This window comes from Solanum verrucosum, unplaced genomic scaffold, assembly GCF_900185275.1.
Source record: "Solanum verrucosum unplaced genomic scaffold, falcon-dt-bn FXZP01000234.1, whole genome shotgun sequence".
NCBI classification, from domain to species: domain Eukaryota; kingdom Viridiplantae; phylum Streptophyta; class Magnoliopsida; order Solanales; family Solanaceae; genus Solanum; species Solanum verrucosum.
This window is the reverse complement of record NW_026020440.1, coordinates 1,435,936-1,457,003: the sequence shown is the minus strand read 5'-3', so window position 1 is coordinate 1,457,003 and position 21,068 is coordinate 1,435,936. Positions and strand designations below refer to the sequence as shown.

The 21,068-nt window shown below is 37.2% G+C and overlaps 2 protein-coding genes across 3 annotated transcripts; one reads left to right on the top strand and one right to left on the bottom strand.

Moving 5' to 3' along the window:
- Nucleotides 1-459: 459 nt before the first annotated feature.
- On the top strand, nucleotides 460-2,436 carry LOC125808246 (probable metal-nicotianamine transporter YSL7). Its single transcript, XM_049487964.1, has one exon. It carries the CDS (start codon nucleotides 460-462, stop codon nucleotides 2,434-2,436), a length of 1,977 nt encoding a protein of 658 aa, XP_049343921.1.
- Nucleotides 2,437-3,837: 1,401 nt separating this feature from the next.
- LOC125808206 (uncharacterized) lies at nucleotides 3,838-19,081 on the bottom strand. Of its 2 annotated transcripts, none has more exons than XM_049487927.1 (27): nucleotides 18,794-19,081; nucleotides 18,341-18,572; nucleotides 18,132-18,253; nucleotides 14,594-14,716; nucleotides 14,302-14,445; nucleotides 13,536-14,194; nucleotides 13,263-13,384; nucleotides 13,043-13,134; nucleotides 11,803-12,025; nucleotides 11,580-11,643; nucleotides 11,121-11,269; nucleotides 10,929-10,999; nucleotides 10,671-10,844; nucleotides 10,515-10,586; nucleotides 8,237-8,338; nucleotides 8,072-8,161; nucleotides 7,571-7,646; nucleotides 7,382-7,478; nucleotides 7,184-7,253; nucleotides 6,901-7,080; nucleotides 6,612-6,734; nucleotides 6,450-6,533; nucleotides 6,097-6,281; nucleotides 5,850-5,988; nucleotides 5,668-5,727; nucleotides 5,290-5,394; nucleotides 3,838-4,222 (listed from the first exon to the last, which is right to left on the bottom strand). In XM_049487927.1, the coding sequence occupies exons 1-27, from the start codon at nucleotides 18,878-18,880 to the stop codon at nucleotides 4,109-4,111; spliced, it is 3,759 nt and encodes a 1,252-aa protein (XP_049343884.1). In that variant the 5' UTR covers nucleotides 18,881-19,081; the 3' UTR covers nucleotides 3,838-4,108. The 2 variants fall into 2 exon arrangements, with proteins under 2 accessions (XP_049343884.1, XP_049343885.1); XM_049487928.1 differs by having other exon boundaries at nucleotides 18,341-18,521; nucleotides 18,794-19,080.
- Nucleotides 19,082-21,068: the final 1,987 nt, after the last annotated feature.

Below are 21,068 nucleotides of genomic sequence, written 5' to 3'. Positions count from 1 at the left end.
ATTCTTTTGTAGTTGTTGCTTCCTTCCGGTAGACTTTGCACCATTTTCTTGTGATTCACTATGCTTTCTTCTTTGTATATGAAATTACTGCAGTTAAACAAAGGTTATGTTGTTGTTGATCGAAAAATGAGGGTAAATATTAAAGTTAGGTCATAATTCACGTGCTTTCGAGTAAAATTTACTTATATAATATTTATTTATTTATTATATACTTTGAATAGCATTTACATTTTGATTGGATTGTGTATATGAACAACTATAACTTTGAAATCAATTGAAAAACTATTAGCATGAGCAATCTTTGAGTTCTTCCTTCCAACTTTTTAATCACTTATTATTTACCTATGTTAATTTTTGAGTAGTAACACACGTGTCCAAAAACTAGATTTTTAACGTACCATTTCACTTTCTTTGTTTGTGTATATGTTGTTAAGTATAATTTATCAATGTAGGCTTCAAATGGTGAGAAATAGAGATGAGGAGGATGAAGAAAGGGGAGGTGTGCGGGTGGAATCAACAGAGGATGCATTCAAGGACGAATATGTGCCTCCGTGGCAGAAACAAATAACGTTGAGGGCAATGTTGACCGGATTGATCTTGAGCGTTGTCTTCAACTTCATCGTTTGCAAACTCAATCTCACAACTGGTGTTATCCCTTCTCTCAATGTGGCAGCTGGACTGTTGGGGTTCGCGGGGGTTAGATCATGGACTGTTGTTATTGACAAGTTTGGCATGTTGAAGCAGCCTTTTACAAGGCAGGAGAATACTGTTATACAGACGTGTGTCGTTGCTTCTTCTGGCATTGCTTTTAGCAGCGGGACAACAAGTTATATGTTGGGAATGAGTCCGTATATAGCAACTCAATCAGGGGCAGGAAATACCCCCAATAATACTAAGACACTTTCTATTAGTTGGATGTTTCCTTATCTTTTTGTGGTTAGTTTCGCGGGCCTCTTCTCTATTGTTGCATTAAGAAAGTTGATGATAATCAAGTATAAGTTGACATATCCTAGTGGAACTGCAACTGCATACCTTATCAACTGTTTTCACACTCCAAAAGGAGCTAAGCTCGCGAAGAAACAAGTTGGTTCATTGTTCAAATCGTTTGGGTTCAGCTTTATATTCGGGGCTATTCAGTGGTTAGTTGCACGGGATGAAGGGTGTGGATTTGGTAGCTTGCATACATTTGGTGCTCAAGCTTATGCTAAAAGGTTCTATTTTGATTTCTCGTCTACGTATGTTGGAGTTGGTATGCTTTGCCCTTACATGGTCAACATATCATTGCTAATTGGTGCTATAGTATCATGGGGTATAATGTGGCCAATGATTGAAGCAAAGAAAGGGGTTTGGTACTCTGCTGATTTATCCGCGACAAGTCTTCATGGTATTCAAGGATACAGAGTATTTATCGCGATTGCCATGATGCTTGGTGATGGTGTTTTTCATTTTGCCTATATGTTGGTGGTTACAATCTTAAGTTTCACAAAGAGAAAGAGTTCTCGGAAAGAAGATGAAGAAGAGGATGATGACAATAAGATACAAAACGAGTACTTCTTGAAAGACCAGATTCCTAACTGGGCAGCAGCTGTGGGATACGCTTGTATTGTAGTTGTATCTATCATTGCGATACCCATTATCTTCCCCTCACTCAAATGGTATCATGTTTTGGTTGCCTATTTAATCGCTCCTATTTTGGCCTTCTGCAATTCTTATGGAGCAGGTCTTACTGATTGGTCCCTTGCCTCAAATTATGGAAAAATTGCAATCCTTACGTTTAGTTATTGGGTTGGTTTGGAGAACGGTGGAGTGATTGCTGGGCTCGCTTCATGTGGTTTGATGATGTGTATAGTAGACACAGCTTCTGGCTTGATGGGAGATTTCAAAACTGGTTACTTAACCCTTTCATCTCCGCGTTCCATGTTCTTTAGCCAACTCATTGGAACTGCCATGGGTTGCATCATAACCCCTCTAGTCTTCTCAATTTTCAACACTGCCTATCATTTAGGTGATCCAAATGGTCCATACCCTGCACCATATGCTCTCATGTATCGTGGAATCGCCTTACTTGGAGTTGAAGGTTTTGATAGTCTACCCACTCATTGCCTCAGCCTCTCTATTTGGTTCTTTCTAGCTGCAATACTCATCAACCTAGTGACTCAGTTGCTGGAGAAATTTGAGACCAAGTATAGAATTTATCGATTCATTCCGAGTCCAATGTGTATGGCTATACCATTTTACCTTGGAGGGTACTTTGCCATTGACATGTGTTTAGGGTCATTGATCCTATTCGGTTGGCAAATGTATAACAAGCAGAAGGCAAAAGATTTTGGACCTGCAGTGGCTTCTGGTTTAATATGTGGTGACTCCTTGTGGGGAATTCCAGCATCTGTTCTTGCTCTAGCTGGTGCCAAAGCTCCATTTTGCATGAAATTTTAGTCAGATAATCGTTATTTCAGCTTAGCTTTACATGTTATTTTAAGGTATGGTATTTTACTATTTAGTAGCGTTAAGACAAGTTGTGTTTCAATATATTCTTCTTGTTTTCGAATTCATAGGTCATTTTCATAGACAATTTTTATTATTTTGTTGCCTACATAGCAAAATGCTGCACGCTCTATTTGATTTATGTTTTGTATTGATAGTAATGTGTACTTGGCTTAGCCGTGTGTATCTTACCCGTGTCTTGTGGAGTTAGAGAGGTTGTTTTCGAAAGACAAAGGAGGCTAAAGAAAGAAAAACGTACACTTGACATGTTAAAAGTTTAATCACAAACTTGACTTTGTAAAATGAGGTCATCGAACTTAAAGGGATGACAATTAATCACTCCAGGACTTCAACACACCTCACAGAGTGATTCAGATTTTACACACTTTATCATTCACAGCATCAGGCACACCATCACTGGACAAACAACTTCAAAAACTTGATCTGGACATGTTAACTAGGTCTCATCTGGCAACTAAATACTCCAACGTCCTCATTGTGTCTTATGAACACTCAATGCTGATGTAACATATAAATTTTAGAGGTACCTAGTTGATCATTTTCTAAGTTGGAGTGTTCAACTGGCACTACGGAGACAAATTGACGTGTTTAAATATGCATACTCAAAATTGTTGTATTTACTTGCCAGTTGAGGCCAAATTCGAACATACCATTAGTTATACAATTCATATTCATTTTCAGGGAAGACCGTGATTACCAGCAAGGCAGCAATCATGTTCTCAAACTTGGTAGTGAGATAGTTTTGCCTTCTTTTTTTCCCCCTCTTATCTTCATTTTCTTAAGATCACTGCCACTATGAAGGCTGTGTTATGATGCACAGCAGCCGAAAGGCGAAGCTAGGATTTCAACACTATTCTCTAAGGTAGCAAAATTCCTCATCGCATAAGTAGCGACCTGCACTAATGGTGTCACGCTATCTCTGTTGCTGGACAGGGAATTAACTCTTATGTCTCTATTGAAACTAGGAATACCCTAAAAGGAAACATTTACGTGAACCCAAATAGAAAGAAGAAAAATCACATACACAGATCTCTGGATGTATTGTTCCTTCACTTTTGTTTTCATGTTTGTAAGAAATGGGTACAATCTACCTAAAAAATTCACTTGGTAGATAAGTTCTTACGTGATGTCGGTGACCTTATGCTAGACGTACTCACAGAGGAAAGCATTTTGCAGTCAATCTCGTGAGAGAGAGAGAGAGCAGGGATTGAGGTGGTGTCCGTGCTCAACGAAGTCGAAATACTATCCGAAGTAAACTAAAATATTCAATAGAACAAGGCCTGCTCCATCAAAAGAAATCAAACTATACAAAACTCAAATGCAGAAAAAGAATATTAGAATATGCTTTTTCTTAAATTACTCAACTCATATGTACAGAGAAGAGAGCTACAAATGAGAAAATTGGGTGAGACTTCAGGACTTGCAATTGGAAAAACTCCTATCAACTAAGTATGATACACAAGGGGGTCAGGGGCCAAGGCCAATTGGACTTTGGGGAACCTGAAATGGATTATCAACGCATGCTGATCTCGCTGTTATCTCGGGTTGCAGAACAGGGAAACAAATAAACCAATGCCTTGCTATAAAGTTATACATATCTCCTCTACATGAAGTAACTGAGAGATGTTTTCTTTCTTGATCCACCTTCTCCATATAAATCATTCCACTGGAGAAGCTCATTCATATTTGAAGATTCTGATGATACACTGGCACATACCTGCATTTGTCAACACACAAACAAGTCATGAATCTACTAATGATATCAACATCCAACATCACGTATGCAGCAAGATATTTCTCAGAAGGAACATGATATCGATATCTGATTGAGGTTATCAAATTAGCTGCTATCATGGAGGAATCAAGAGTGATGGTCATGTGATCGCATTATATCAACTTCTCTTCTTCATTACAGATAAGGGGGAATTCTGGAGCATGCAAGCATAATAACAAGGATAAGATTAGTTGCCTAAAGAATAGCATTTGAGCTCGTAAGTCCAAGTACCAAAGTTCCTCGAACCCCCAACATGGCTTTACCCAATGGACATCCTCTTAATCACTCGTATCAACACTATTGCAGGCATCGCACCGTTACAAAGATGGTGATGCTGTATAGGGGCCAAAGCAATTAGCTGATAAAACTAGGACGCAAGGTATATAACGTGGCTACGCACCATTATAAAAGAGAAGAGTATTGGAATATCTCTATATTTCGCTTGTCAGATTAAGGGCCACCCAGTGCAGGTACAAGGTCCCTATACTAATGGCTGACTAGGAGATGTTACTGTAATAAAAAATCTTTAGACTTGCAACCCAGGAAAGAAGCCACTAGAAAGAGAGAATTATCTCGGTTGGAGGAGCTATTGATCTTTCAAGATGAATTCAGGCTACCTCATTGAAACCACAAAATGTTGGATTGGACTCTTGTGCAACCACATGAACCGAATTCTGTTTTAACTACTTCACCAGTAGCATGTAATAACACGTGAGAACCAACAACACTCACCCAGTTAATATGATTTACCCTTAATTGTATGACGACAGCTCCCAAACCCACCAACAAATATATAATTAAAATAAAACTAATCACTTGAGTACATATCTATCTAACGTTGACGATCTGCAACAAGTTGACATCCGAAAGGATCCCTGAGAGTCCCAAAGTTCACTTGGCAGTAAATAAAGTTACCAACCTTTCTCCTGAACCCCAAGTAAATTTCACAAAGAAAGTAGAATGCACCACATAAAAATCATCTTAACAAACCACAGTATGTGCTATTGTACCTGCTCATGTGCATACTTAAAATCATCCATGTTAAGAGGACGAATGTCTGCACTACTATGCAATGCCGGTGTTGGCCTGTTCTCTGCAATTGCCGATGTTTTCTCCTGAAATCATGCCCCAAAAGAAAAGAAAAAAAGAAAATAATCGATAGATTAGCAGATTAAAGTGTAAAGACACCTCGCAGATGATGATGACCCAATAATTTCAAACATCACGAAATGAAACACACACATCATGAAGCATAACTAAACGACTTCCAAACAAAATTAGTGATAGTTGCATTTTTTGTATGTTGTGGATCCAGGTCACCAATTCAACCAAATGTTGAAAGGTTACAGAATTATAAGGAACAACAAGACAGAACTCAGTCGACTGACCTTCTTCTCCTTCTCCAAAATTTCTCTAATAGGGCAATGCGCAGCGCTCACACATAAATTCTGGGATAGGAAATTCAAAGTGGCAGTAAGTATGATATGCAACATGGAATAATAAATGCAGTTATTTTGAAGGGATTGCAAAAATTAATGCATTAGGAAATACAAGTAATCTTGATCCAGACCTTTAAATCACTCCCTGAATACCCGTCCGTCATAGTAGCAATAGATTCTAAATTGACATTTGGGGCTAATTCTTCCTTCGCCAATATAACTCCCAAAATTTTCTCCCTATTTGAAGCATCTGGCAAGTTTACCATTAACCTGCATCAAAGGTACACTTACGGCATCACTACCCATAAATCACTTGGACATCATGATCAATCAATCAGTTACATAAATCACAAGAAAATAATTAAATTTAAGTTTTACCTACGGGGAAGCCTCCTAATAACTGCTTCATCAAGGTCGAAGGGTCTATTTGTTGCAGCAAGTACAAGAACCCGTTCCTTGTCTTTCGTACGCAAACCATCCCAATTAACCATGAATTCATTCTTCATCTTCCGCATAGCTTCATGCTCTCCCGGATTTTCTCGTCTTCCCAACATGCTGTCCACCTAGTAGACATGAAAAAATGGATGGAAAAGGAAAGTATAAACAAGAATGACATAAAGAAGAAAATTTAATAACTTTATAGGGATGTGAAAAGGAAAATCAAACTGTCATCTACTTAGGAAATAAATTTGGGGCAGCGATGGTTGCATTGTGCAGAAAATGTCACCAACCTCGTCAACGAAAACAACACTAGGAGCTATTTTACTAGCTAACGTGAAGACTGCTTTGACATACTTCTCCCCTTCACCGAACCACTGGCAAGAAAAAGTTGTCAACCATTTTAAGAAGGACAAGTCAGAAAAGAAATGGCAGAAATCACATATCAGTAGTACCTTGGATGTAATGCTTGACATTGATATGTTGATAAAGTTTGCACCAGCTTCAGTAGCAACAGCTTTTGCAAGCATTGTTTTACCGGTACCTGGAGGTCCAAAGAGCAATATTCCCTTGCAAGGCTGCAGATAGCATCTTATTCAGAAACACAAGTGCATACTTGATGAACAAGTTTTAATAACCTAAACCTCCCCCCCCAAAACCAAAAAAAAAAAAAAACACACACACACACACACAGGGGGAAATGAAGATGCCAATACACCTCAACATAAAGCAAATTCCTTTTACCTTGGTCAGCTGTCCTTTACAAAACAATTCCGGTCGCTGAAGAGGCAGCATCACCAGTTCTTTCAGAGTATCCTTGACAGTTTCCAACGCTCCAATGTCATTAAAAGTAACACCAATATCAGTAGGAGGAATTACATCCCCAAGTAGTTTCTTCTCGAATTCATTTTCAGTAACCACATCCTGAAAATCAAGCACCCATCTCACAATTCAGGAAATTCAGAACGAGAAGCACCTTCAAAATAAGTAAATTTGCACAGTTGAGAAAAAAATTTAGAGCCTTCACCTTGAGGGATTTCTTTAAACTCTTGGTTTCACCCTGAATGCCTTGAAACATACTGAGCCCATAAGCAATGCTGCGAATAAAAAGACATTTCAGTGACATGTAAACTAACCGAAAGAGCTTCGCCCCTAGACAATTGAACCAAGAGAACATTTATTCTACATGTTACAACATTATGAACTAGAGTGAATTAAATTTGACCTTTCGCTGGAGATAATTAGCTTCGGCTCTTTCATTGAAGACTCAGATTCATGCATATAGTGATGACTCAAAGCCCAGCCGATTATTTTTTCAACACCTTGACAACCACATCAATAAACATGACAGACTATTATGATCAATTAAAGCATTTCAAATCTAAACGGCCTAAAGCTATGAGAAATTACTTACTTTCATTCGTCAGTGCTTGATCTTTTACGCATAGAGTTTCAAGGTCATCGCAATTAATTTTGATTCGATTCAAAACCTGAAATCACTCATACAGTTAGAATAACTCAACAAATCAGTTCATTGATGATGCAATTTCATAAGAGCATCATACTCTTCTATCTTTCTTACACAATCACCATAACTGTCAATTGTAAACATTATTCTTATGCTTTACAGCTTTAGGTCCATGAGTGGTCGAACAAAATCAACTGCTTCTTCTCACAAGAGATGCACTGATGAGAAGGTGGTTTTGGACTTTCAGGTGAATCCAGCACAAGACAGTAAGAAAATGAAAATCGAAATGCTAAAGAAATGTCCATGGTGTTGCCTATGTAAGTAATTAGAATTTCACAGAACATAGAATATTTCATATGGTCCTACATAATCCACAACTGGAGAACACTGAAGGGATCTAAGATAAAAGTTTTTTTCCCCCTTAGCTGGTAAGTATATAGCACTCACATTGCGAATGCTTGCTATGTTTGACTGAGATTTCATAGTTTCCATATCCCGATCTAACTTTTGCTTCCAGTCGGATAATAAGGTTTCGTCCTGCCACAAGACCTATATTAAATGCTTGCATCAAAATTAATGCAGTTGTCAGTCTAAACATAAACTGAAAGTTACCTGAGGTATCTGTATGGTAACTTTGTTGGGAAACAGCCGTGTGAGCTGCTTCATTGTCTTGGGGGTTTCTTTGCTTCTATCTTGCAACCTACCAAAATTATCCTGGAAAGAAATGACATTAAATGCAGTGATACCAACCATTTTACAGGTGCATGTACTTCTAGAATGCAATTAGACGTTCACCTAGAAACTTCAAGGAGACACCAATAATAATAAGAATCAGCAACAATAGCCCTCATGGAAAAGATAACATCAATAACAACTTTTTTGATAAGTCAATAATAACGATAACTTGTCAAGAAAATATTATTAGCAATGACAACGACTCCTCTCTACTTTGCAACTGCGAGTAGAGCTAGCAAGTTAAACCCAAGCTGCTAGGCTTGTCCATTCCAGACCCACATGAACCATATTAGTTCATAAAAACGGTTTAGCACACAGTGGTTAAAATAGGTTTCAAAATCCATTTTGATTGAGCTGCGTGTGGGTTTAAGAAATGCCAAGTTTCTTTTGGGGGATGGTTGGGGATAGAATGGAAGTTTAAAGGATTAGATCAAGGAAAAAGTCACATAAACATTAAAAACATGTTCTAGTCAATTTCTTTGCACACCACACCTGGCACCCTCTCATGCCCAAACAACTCCAGCGAAAGAAACTTGGTGTTTTCATTCTTCTAGAAAAAAAAACTATACTATTTCCTTCCTACCCCTCCTAATAACCTTTCATTCTCAGTTACCTTTATCTCAAAAAAAAATAACCTTTCATTCTGTAACTCCCCTACCTCATACTTACAGATACATCATACATATGCAGCATCTACTACAAACACCACACATGAAAGAAAATTTCTAGAGGCCATTGGTAGGTGGTAGCAGTGTTGTCAAAGGCGTGCTTTGCCTCACTTAATGTGCGCTTCAGTGTCATCATCAGGGTTCTAAGGCATACTTTTCCTTGACAATAAGACTCTTCTGAAGAGGCAACACTAAACAATTGATATTTCTCTTAAATGTTAAAGAAATCAATTTCTTTGTTCATATATTTGTCATTCAAGCTTATAAATTATTAGACTTGAACTAAACATATATATTTGTATTTTTTCTCCCTTCGCGTGTTTTTCATTAAAGCTCACTGCCTCACGCTTTATTTGCACCTAATTCCCCTACTGACCTTAGAGCTTTTTTGTGCTTTTTGCTTTTGATACACTGGGTGGTAGTAGCTTCGGTGATTGAAAGACAGATATGAGTAAGGGTAGAAAGGTATGCCTGGTATAAGATAGGTAAGAACAGAAACATCTGTGCTGTATAAGAAGAAAGAAGAAGGATATGGATAAAATGGGTGTCAGGTGGCTTGGTTATGTCTGTACTGATTACTAAAACCCAATCTATTCCTGCCGATACCCAACCTAATCCATAAATTTGAGATCACTATGCCTGAGAATTTCATGTAATGTAGGAAAGAGTTTGAGTTGTAGCTCAACCATGCAAACATGTGAGTGTAATACTATTCGGAACATAATGTCAGCATAGGAAAATAGAAGATAAATTTAAATTTTGTGACTTAACACAAAAATACTTTCAAATAATTATATGAAACAATTTGCTAGTGTAGACACGTCATATATATGTATCTACATAGGTGTGTTAAAAAAATAACTTTTTGATGGCAATTGGTGTGTGGAGTACTTGAAAGACAGAGACAGATGGGTAAAAGTACTTTGGGTAATTGAGAAATGTGAAATATGGACGGGAATCAGCTCTCAGGGCTTTGGTCTAGTGGTAAGAGCGCAGTGGGTGATATATAATTAGGTGCATGTTATGGGCTCGAACCCAGCCGCAGACAATAGTCCGGCATTTAAGTGGAGAGTAGAGTGGTAGGCCCATTGGGGTAGAGAAAAATGTATTGTATAAGAACGAAGTATGAGGAATGGGTTTTTGTGGATTAAAGCTGGCACCTATATTTTTAAAACCCAATTGACACTCAATCCTTTGACGACTCCTACACCTCAGCATATTGGGGAAAAAGAGTGTTTTGTATTGTATGCTCTTCAACTATGCAATTCATAAATGACCAAATGTAAAAGGCTTGGAGACTACGTAGTTTCAGTCATGGATAATAACAAAATAAAGAAAATCCATATTAGGGTATTAGCACATTGACAACCTCCCCTAAGACGTGCAGGTACAGTGCCTTACATCCTCATAGTTCTTGGGTACAACACTAAGAACAAGAAATGGGAAAACCAAAAACAAAAGGAAAAGGAAGAGAAAGTGTTACATACTGGGAAGGCAAGGTCAAGCAATGCCGTTTGGTTACTTCCAAATTTTGTAAATAGCAAGCCACCAGGATGCGACTGTACCAGATAAAGTAAGGCCATCAGAATCACAAGTCAATTTTTTATCAGAAAGGAATGTAAAATAACTATGCCTTTGCATACTTTCTCCTTTCGGCTGTCCGACTGGGCATGGGAAGCTATGGCAACAACATTCTCTGGCAAATGCTCGAGCTTAATCTTGAAAGCAGCATAGGCCTCAGGATTACCCACCATAGACTTCTCAATGTCTTTGATGAACAGAACAAGAGGGCCACTTTTACTTTCTTTTGAAGCAACCTACATAGATAAAACGTATAAATAAACTAATCACACTCGGCTAAGAAGTGGAATAGTATCATGGAGAGGAATATTAGAAAATACCTCAAAGAGTTCATTAATAGCAAGTTTATCAATTTCATCAGTGCTTGAGCTATCAAGACGGAGCAAGTCAGCTGCGGAAAAAGAAAAGATCAGGTCACCAAAATGGCATGCTCTGTTATTCGACGTAGCTGGGACAGGCAACAAAAATAAATGATGGAACTTTCTGATATAAACCAGCCAGCAGAGAAATACCAGCACAAAAGAACCCATGATCTTCATCGCACAGACCACCAAGATCATTACCCTCTGGAATTGATCTATCAAATCTGACACCAATTTTAGAGGACCCATTTTCCTCAAATGCAAGAACCACTTTGCCCCTGTAACCATATGTTGGACCCCTGCATTCATGCATGTTTAGTGAATTTTAAAGTAAAGGAATGACTGACAGACATATCTCAATAGAGAGCATTTTGTTCACAAGAAAATGAACTAAACAACAAGTCAATCCTGACAGAGAGCATTTTGTTCACAGAGAATAACAAGTAGACTAATAGCGTGTTTTGTCAATCCTGGCAGAGAGCATTATTCAAACAGCAAGTTTTCAGAACTGATTCAAAATGCATCATCAAGCATACTATGTATGAGAATTAATGAGCGTACTGAACTAATATCACTGGAAAATAAATTAACAGAACTTATTGCAGTTACCTTAAAGGTGCTTGCAATGGAGAAAAGCCTGATGTTAAGGATCCAACATACTTCACTCTATCACCTGTCAAAATGACAGGTTTAGCATTAAGCACAAAACTGCCACCTCAAAAGGATATTTTCTAGCCCGATGTATATAATGAAGTGATGGTTCCTATCTTTATCAGAGAGAGACAGAAAAAGAGAATCTAAAAGGAGTCCTCACTAATAAAGCAACAATTACCTTTCTTAAAAGTGTAGTTTTTTGACGAGGCAGTTGATGCCTCCTGCTTGGGCTGAGCATGAGAACTTAAAATTGAACCACCAGTAATATCAGCCTCAACGCTTGAAGCTGGCTTCTTATTAAGATGCAGTGCTGCCGCTTGCGCAGCACGTTTAGCAAATACACTAGCTCTCTCTGGTTTTGAACTTACCTTAACAGGCTCGACATCTTTGGCACTTGAACCCTACATAATATTAAAGAAAAAGCAAATGAATTGGAGGATAATGAAAATTCAATCACATTAACCTGTTCTTACACCAATAATAACAGAAATTTCAAAGAACCAATCCCTCCCATTTCACTTAACACTGCACAATAATTCTCAGGTGGGCAGCAGTTAAGTTGATAAAATACTCTCCAATAGTTTGACCACCATCCATATGATTATTGGAAAATTTTGCAAAACTTTAGATTGTATTGTCCTGAGCCAGCCGTCAAGCACTTCCCTATTTACTTCTAATCTGGCTTGCAGTGGGCACTGTGGATGTTCAGCGTTGATTTACAGGAGCATACTAACAAAATCCCAAAAGAAACAAGGAAAATTGTTGATTTACACGAGCAAACAAAATTTGCAGCCAAAGTTCCTGTCCCATTCTGTAACTCCCTATTAAAGTGATATCCCTATTGTTCTCGAGGTCTAGGCTCAAACCAAAATGCTTTCCTTTCTTTCCCCCCTTACCCAAAGCTTTTTTTTCCTGATTTTCAAGCCATTTTGCATATATTCTGTCAGTAAATCTAGATGAGATGAACCTTAATGCATGTAGTAGTTTATCTCTTGATTATTACACTAGAAAAAAAAGAAACATTTGGCCATTATGCAAAGGAGCTCATGGTCTATAATAATATTAGATAGAAGTTTCCTTTTTTCAACCCCAATAAACAGACTTTCCTATTTCATTTATTACAATGAAAAGAATTGGAAATCCAGAAATGGCCTGTGATCCGAACAGTTTTAGCTTGTTGCTATTTCTCATATAGCTTTCAACTACATTTCCACTTTTATGGCCTGCGATCCAAACAGTCTTAGCTTGTTGCGTATTTCTAGTATAGCTTTCAACTACATTTCCAACTTTTCATGAAATGAGGCGATAGGAAGTAAGATAACCCAATATAAAGGGGCATCTTGGGTGTAACAAGTGGTAAAAAAGTATGAGCCCCTCAAATGAGGACACGTATGAGCCAACTAACAGAAGATACTTACACCAGGCAGCAAGAGAGAATCAACTATCAGTAGCTTAGCACAAAAGTATTTAGCAAGTGCTTTGGCCAATGTCTCCTGATAAATTTCTGAACCTGTGAGCAGCAAGCCAAAATGTGATTTTTAGGGCAGGATTGAACTCAACAAAACTAGATAAGTGATTTTTAGGGCAGGATTGAACTCAACAAAACTAGATAAGTGATTTTTATGGAGCAGTAGTTACCTGCTGGACCCGATAGCAAAATCCTAGGGCACACTGTGGGGAGATCTGATACATATTGTGCAAACCCGTTACACTTCAAGTGTATATAAGTGGAAGCAATCAGAACATTCTTTGTGTTTTCACTGTCAGATAAAAATGTGGTATAGAAATCAATGAAACACATTCCAGAAATACATAAGTGCCAATTTCAACTAGAACAAAAGTAATGAAGAGAGAAACAAAAGCAATACCAACCAAAAAATTGGGGGGGGGGGGATAAGAATCAATATTTACCATAAGTAATATGGAAAATTTTCAAATGTGACATCAATCGTGTTGAAATCAACTACTCCTTGCTGTAAGGCATTTTTAAATGTTTGGCGCCTAGTTAAAGCAGAAATTGGAGGATCAATATCCTTGAGTAGTTCTCGGAAATTCCTTTGCTCCTCGAAAATTTTGGAAATGCTACCACTCAAATCAAACTCAGAAGCAGAAGATCCAGCAAGCACTTGAAGGAGAGGTTGCACCTTTCCAATCTCTGCATCAACTGAATCTAGTACAACATTATCAAGATTCAAGTTACCATTCTCAATGCCAGGAGATATTACATCATTCTTCTCATCCACCAAAACACCATGTTCGTCATTACCATCAGAAGCATCCTTCATATCAGTATCTAAATCATCTTTCTCTGTCAGACTCAGACCACTGGCAGCGGGTAGTATTGGCACCTCTGAACCTTGTTTTGCATCCTTGTCATTTTGAGATGATGGTGGGAGAAGGGACAAGTCTTTCCGAAGATTTGACAAAGATGCCAGGGTCGATGCAACAGCTACAGTGGAGGGATCCCCGGACCTTGCCTCAAGACGCAGTCCCTTGATTGATCCACTATGAGCTTCCAATATGCTTACAGGATGGGCCAAACTTGTAGCAGATAAGTCGTTATCAAAGATCTAAAGTATAAGTCAAGGAAATGCTGGTAGTTCTAGTTCTAACATCCAAATGGATTTTACATTTTTTACATGTGTATTAACTCTCAAACACAATGAATTAAGGATACGTAAGCATGTTGACCAGATGAGCCAAAAACAACCTCATCACCTCCTTTGAGAGGAACAGTAGAATTCTTTGGGTACACCTTGCCATTGACTTGCACATCGCCTTTTTTCCCCGTAATTTCAAGAAGAGTAATGGATACCCCTTTCTAGTCATAAAGAAAACATAAACAGAATGAATAATGTGGTTTTCTTTTTACTAAAAGCGGGAAACAAAAGAAAACAATGTTAAAACGATGAAGAAACACTACTTTTACACCAGGATAAAATAGTGGCTTAAGAAAAACTCAGGCTTACCTCTGTCTCAGTGTGCTTGAGATTACATAAAGCTTTACTAACAGTAGAATCTCCTATCCACAAGTCACTGCTACGACTTTGACCTACAGTATACATTGGGCGATGCATGACAAGATGAGGATTCTGCAAAAGCAAGTAGAAGCTAATTAGTGTATTAGGTGGCTTAATTTCAGAAGAAAGCCCATCAACAAGTTGGCATCTCGGATGTTGTTGATATAAGGTATGGTAAATATGTAAAGTGATCCCGCCTACTTTAAAAAGTGAAAAGCTTGATATTACATGCAACCATTTTCAGCATATTTAAGTTTGACAGTATAAAGAAACTTTCTTCCATAATGCTAATGTTGAAAGACAGCCAATTAAGTGGCCAGCACCAAGCCTCGTCTCCTCGACACACTAAAAAATAAAGTTGTCTCTCAAAATTCCATATCAAAAGAAGAACTATAACCAGACTTAAGTGAATGAATCACACCAAAGCAGTCTGGAGACATTATAAGGTGCACCTTTGTGTAAAGTCTAACTCAACTTTCAACATGTTTCCAACACCAACCTACCATGTCTATCTTTTATATTTTTAACATTTTTTATAATGTGGTGTTTTTGCTAGCTTGGGTGCACCTTGACTACTTCCACGAGGTACCCGTTACCTCCTACTAATTCAGGTACTGAGTACCTCTGTCCACCAAATCTGGGATAGACGGGAATAAATCACCTGGTGTTATTGCCTCGGCTGAAATTTGAGCTTGACACCTCATGCCTCTTAAAATCACTTTATTGACCACTAGACCACACAATAGGGTACAAACAATTGTGGTACAAAGCCAACTTGCGCTTCAGCACTCATCTCACCTGCCTGGGAACTCATGTTGGTTTGTTGGACAACATAGAGACACTACCTCAGACAATCTTATGCTTTTCTAGAAGATCTTTTCGAGCACACAACACAAACTTCCACAGAAGAAAAATGGATTCTTCACATAATGCTTCTTTGAACAAGTCTTTAATTAAATTTATCAAAAAGAACAACCTAACAAAAACAAAAAGAACACCTTTAATCAATAATGAAGATCAAAACATTGCACCTACATTTAGAAATTTAAAATCCCCATACCAGATTACGCATCCATGTCTACTCTTTTTTGTACAACTTTCCATAAAACAAAATGTAGCAAGATCCCTATACCTGACTTTCCAATCATTCAGATTTTTCCTAATGCAACATTTAGAAATTTAAAATCCCCATACCAGACTACGCATTCACATCTAGTCTTTTTTGTACAACTTTTCAGAAAACAAAAAGTAGTAAGATCCCTATACCAGACTTCCCAAATCCCAATCATTCAGATTTTTCCTAAAAGTTATGCATCAGGTACCCTGATTTTTGTAGTCTGCTGGTATTGCATCTGATTGAGTGTCAGGCTGTATATATCTGGCCATACTTTCAACCGAACTGGCCTGGCCAATAACTTTAAATGTCACCTAACCTTTTCCGATTACAACCTAAAATGGAAAAGTTAAAACTCCTTTCAAAGAGTCCATGCTAACATCAGTGGTTAGTGCATTCTACCACCTTCTTCCCAACTAATTCCACTCTTCACATTGGTCAAAGAAAGCTACAGTGAACTGTGAAGCCATCCAGACTAGGCACGCTCCCAAGCAACTTCCCAGAGCTTGAGCTCTTGAAAGTAAGATCTCTTTGCTGAATAGTTTCTCCAAATCTTCCCTATAGTCTGAAAAGTATCTTTGTTCAACATTGGTCCCCAAATCTTCCATCTCCTTAAAGAGATTGTAATAATACTTTGGAGTATGTTCCTAATATCTTCCTGCTCTAATGCCTCCCTTCTATCAATACTAAGACACTTCACAAAATTATCTCTTCTATGAGTAATGAGTGTTAGTCATCCCAAAGAAGAACTTCATTTCGCTATCACCTGTTATAACCCATTTAATGTGTCATTTCTCTTGTAATCTCCTCATCGCCACTTAGGTCTTCCCTTTCATCCTTTTAATCCAGTAACTTCAATGCCCAGAATAGGTTTGAAATCTTCCATTTCAAAAAATGGAAAGATCCCAAAAGCCTCTTCCTTCCATTTCTTCAATCATTCCTCCGCAACTTCACTTTTCTCATCAATACATTGCAGTCATCACAAAATGGAGTAACTACCACATCAAGATTTCACGTTCTCGTTAAAATTCTGATGTTCTACCTACATATTCCAGATCTAAAGAGGACTAGAATCTTGTGCATGACTCTATTAATAAATGGAAACAAACAGAGTCTCTGTAAGCGTGTACTCTTTAAAAAAGAGATATGATGCTTGTTATGGCTCTTCTCTTAGAGTATTTGGAGTATATGAATCTAGACAGATGGTTGTGAAAACATAGCTCCCCTTCTTATACTTCTGCAGTACCTTCATGCTACTAGCTAAGGAAATACATTTACTTATCAACCAAAATTAAGAAAAAAGATTGCTCTGAAAGGCCTCGGTAAATCCTTTTGGATGAAAATGAGAAACTTTTCATCCTATTTTGTGGAGATAAAAAAATGGTAAAGATATGGACTCTCCCATTTCTCCATGTGAATTTTGGCTTTCCTCAATGCAAGTTGATAGCATAGAATCTTGTCTTCCACATATCTAACAAAATGATATGCCCTCATCACTACCCAGGAATGACATTTCCAACATACTTCATACTCTGTTTCTCCTAAATCTCCCTCCTTATTGATCAGCAGGCCATGTATGCAGTCGCTGTAATCCTTGAGAAACCACAAAAAAAATTGACACGTTTGAAAGTGCATCTCAAAAGAATGTGTCTGTGAAGGCACCTTATACTTTTGAGCACCCTTTTGTCCCACTTTATTAACAATGCTGACATCTATTTACTGAGAAAGTCCAGCCCACAAATCTAACTTTCCATAACAATGATTTCAATTAAAAAAGAAGGTTTCCCCATAACGATTACATGTGCGGATCAAAAAAGAAAGGTTTCCCCCACAACGATGATACTATTGTATTTGATACATTTTCAGTGTTTGTCTTTCACAGACTTGCCAAATTTGGCCCCCCTTCTATGTGGCTTTCACTACTAGTCATTTCAAGAGATCATCTACACTCCTCGTGTTCGACGTCAAAATGTTCCTCTACCTGTTAGCAGATCACTTTAGCCTATTACCCCTCCCCTGGGTTCCCCCTTTTCTACACTTGTCCACATTACATCAGAAGATTAATCAACTCATTCCCTTCCCTCAACTTCAGATTTTACACTTGTCCACATCCATAATTTTTTTAAGGTTGCTCAAAAATTGAAACTTTACTCACTTGTTACCCGTGGCAGTAAGCTAGTTAATGGATTACTAATTTTGGTGTCAAATCATCAGCATTCCATCACATATGTCCTACTTATTCATCTCGAAATTTTCTGGAATCTTTACTACTTTACCAGTTACAAGAGTAGAAGATAATCTTACTGAAAGCTTAAGAAGCAAAACCCACCTGCAAGAATCAAAGATAAACATACAGAAAGCTTAAGAACCCACCTGAGAGCACTGTGAAAGAAGTTTACCCCACGCAGCACCATTAGATTTCAGCTGCCGCTTCTTTCCCCGGTTCAATGCCGACCCATTTGACTTGGATTTCTCCACATCAATTGCAGAATCACCTAAACCCATCACACATAAGTTCAAGAAACATCAGAAAGATCAAAATTTTGATAAAATCGAAGCACATGCAAAGAAAAAAACCGCACCTAAAGTCATCGGTGATACCAAAGGCTCGTTTGCCCCTTCAGTTTCCATCGATTTCTGTGGCGCAGCAGCAGCCGCAGTAGCAGCGGCATCATCCGATGATTTCAATACACTGGCTCCAGCGAGATCAGCTGATCGAACCTCTTGCTCAGCAGATTCCGGCCCTGAATCATTTACCCCACCCTGGGATTTCTCCCCAAGGGTATCATTAGTCGAAGACAATGCCTCCACCGCCTACAAGGCGTATCAAATTACATACAAAATTCGAACAACTCAAGAAAAAGTAACCCCAAAACAAAAAAAAACCAAGATTTAAACTCTAGTTAAATTATAAACAAAATTCAAACAACCCCAATTCTTTCTTGCATGTTTTAACATCGATTCAAACGGAAAGAACTGGATTTGGCCGACCCCCAAAATCTAAATTGATAATCAGATAAGAAAAAAAGCCTAACCTTAGAGCGCTTGCCATTATTCTGAAGAGAAGATGATGGGGGAGAAAGCGAACGCTTTGATGAAGAACTTCTTCTGGTCTCAACCATGTTGATCTTCTTTACTTCTTCTTCTACAGATCCAAAGAATTAGAGAAGAACGAAGCAAAAAAACGATTTGGGTTTGTGTGTGAGAGAAAAAAATGGGGAAAAGGTGAAATGATTGCGTGAATATCAGTTATCGAGCTCCGTCTGTTGCTGAATTTATATGCAGCTAAAGTTTTTAAAATGGCAACTGGCAAGGACCAGCTAGCACTAAGTAGGAACTTTATTTGGAAATAAGGTCTCTCAATGAGAAAAGGTCTTTTTTTGGTTTTATATTCGGTGTTTCATATTTATATTAGAGTCTGACTAAATTTAAATTTGCAGCGGAAAGTCTCACATTGAGGATAAAACATTTTCTAACAAAGGGACTCCGTACCCATGAGAAAATTATCAAAATAGGGGTTGGACTATTTAGTCATTTTTATTTATATTTTTTGAGGTTGGGACAGGTGGAAAATCGAACATTCTCTAATAAAATGAAAGTTTGTGTAGTTAATCAATTGAGCTACAGACTATTAAAATACTTTTTCATTAAAGGTCCCTGAATTTTATAAGTGTGTATAACGATATCAGTACGAAATAGAGAAAATTGAAAGTAAACGATAACTTAATTTTCTTCGCATATAGATCACTCTTGGTATCATGGAAAAGAATTATTCTTGAGCATTAGTAGTACTGAATTTTTCTTTGTGTGTGTTACCGCAGGAGAATTAGTTTTGAATCAGACCAGAAGTAATATGTTTGAGTAAGGAAGTGGGTGATTAATCATGGTGAAGTTTGGAGACCTTCGATGGAGCACTGATGACAATTATTAGTTCATTGATATGTTTAAACAATAGGATGAAATTGCACATTTTAAATAGATTAAAGACATTTTATGTTCATATGAATAATTGAAGGATATAGTCAAGTTGAGAGTATAGTTTAAAGATAATTTTTGGCCAAAAACTTAATAAATACTTTTGCAGTTTGCATCCTTAAAATTTGTTTTTTTAATTTTTTTTTGAAAATATGCACTTGTATATATATAAAAATGATTTGCATTCTAACTTTTTAATTTTTTTGCAAAATCATATAAAGGGTCATTTCTTATGTTACTTATGAGGACACGCTTGTAAAAAGAAAATTAAAGAGGTTAAAGTTCTAATGAAAAAAAATCTTGGGCATCAAAAATTTGTGTCCATATCAAATATTGAATGAAAAGAAAATTCATAAGTTTACGTTTTTAACGAGTCACATAAATAATATCATAGTATGTTGGACCTATCGAATATATCGCTACTAAGAATTGAATTCTTTAATGGCATTGCTTCTTCGTCAAATCAATTGAACTCAACCAATCATACAATTTCTGATAGAGGCCTTGAATATGTTTCTTTACAAAAGAACCAAATCTACATATCACTCAATTCTATAAAAACTCATTTGGTATTCTCAATCTATTTTTCATTTTTTTTAAAATACTCCTAAGACATATCTCTTAATTCTCTATATGTGAGATTTATCTTTACTGGAATGTGAATTTCAAAATCTTTTTATTATACTTGCATTGTCTTGATCTAATCTCACATAAATACATGAGAGATTATAGAAGAAAAAAACATTCATTCAACCTTCAACACATAAACTTAATGTCAAAGATATTTGATTTGATTTTATATTTTACTATATAAGTAATTAAAAATATCGTTTCATAAGTAATAAAATTAGGGTGCAAATCTCATATACACATACATATACAAAATGCAAACAATGCATATACCCCTCGTAACAATACATCAGTCAAGTAGACTAATCAGTATGTGCTTGTTCCGACAATTGAGTTGACCCCGAAATTGTAAAGGAGATAGTGGTTGGACTTAGGAAGACAGGATGGGGAAGGAATCGATATAAGTCGTTGGGCATGTGAGACTAGTCCACCTTAAAATTGCTTTCCACTCTATTTGGATCATTGTTATCCATTGTTTTCACAATATATTGTATTGCATTGTACTCTATTGTACTGTACTGTATGGTAGGCACAATGTTTGGCTAGACTGTATTGTCTGTTACTGTTTAATAATATTTTTATTGTTTGGTTTGACTGTATCATACTGTATTGTAATTTATAAATTTACTAAAATATCCTTAATTATTCTAGGGTAGGAGGTTTGACTAGAATTAAATAATATAGGGTAAAGGGTAAAAAAGTATT

Coding starts and splice junctions, on each gene's coding strand:
- LOC125808206 (XM_049487927.1), bottom strand. CDS start 18,880: ATGGTTGAGACCAGAAGAAGTTCTTCATCAAAGCGTTCGCTTTCTCCC. Junction 11,000..11,120: donor TCATGGGTTCTTTTGTGCTG/GTATTTCTCTGC, acceptor CTTTTTCCGCAG/CTGACTTGCTCCGTCTTGAT. Junction 5,989..6,096: donor ATTAGGAGGCTTCCCCGTAG/GTAAAACTTAAA, acceptor CCTTTGATGCAG/GTTAATGGTAAACTTGCCAG.
- LOC125808246 (XM_049487964.1), top strand. CDS start 460: ATGGTGAGAAATAGAGATGAGGAGGATGAAGAAAGGGGAGGTGTGCGG.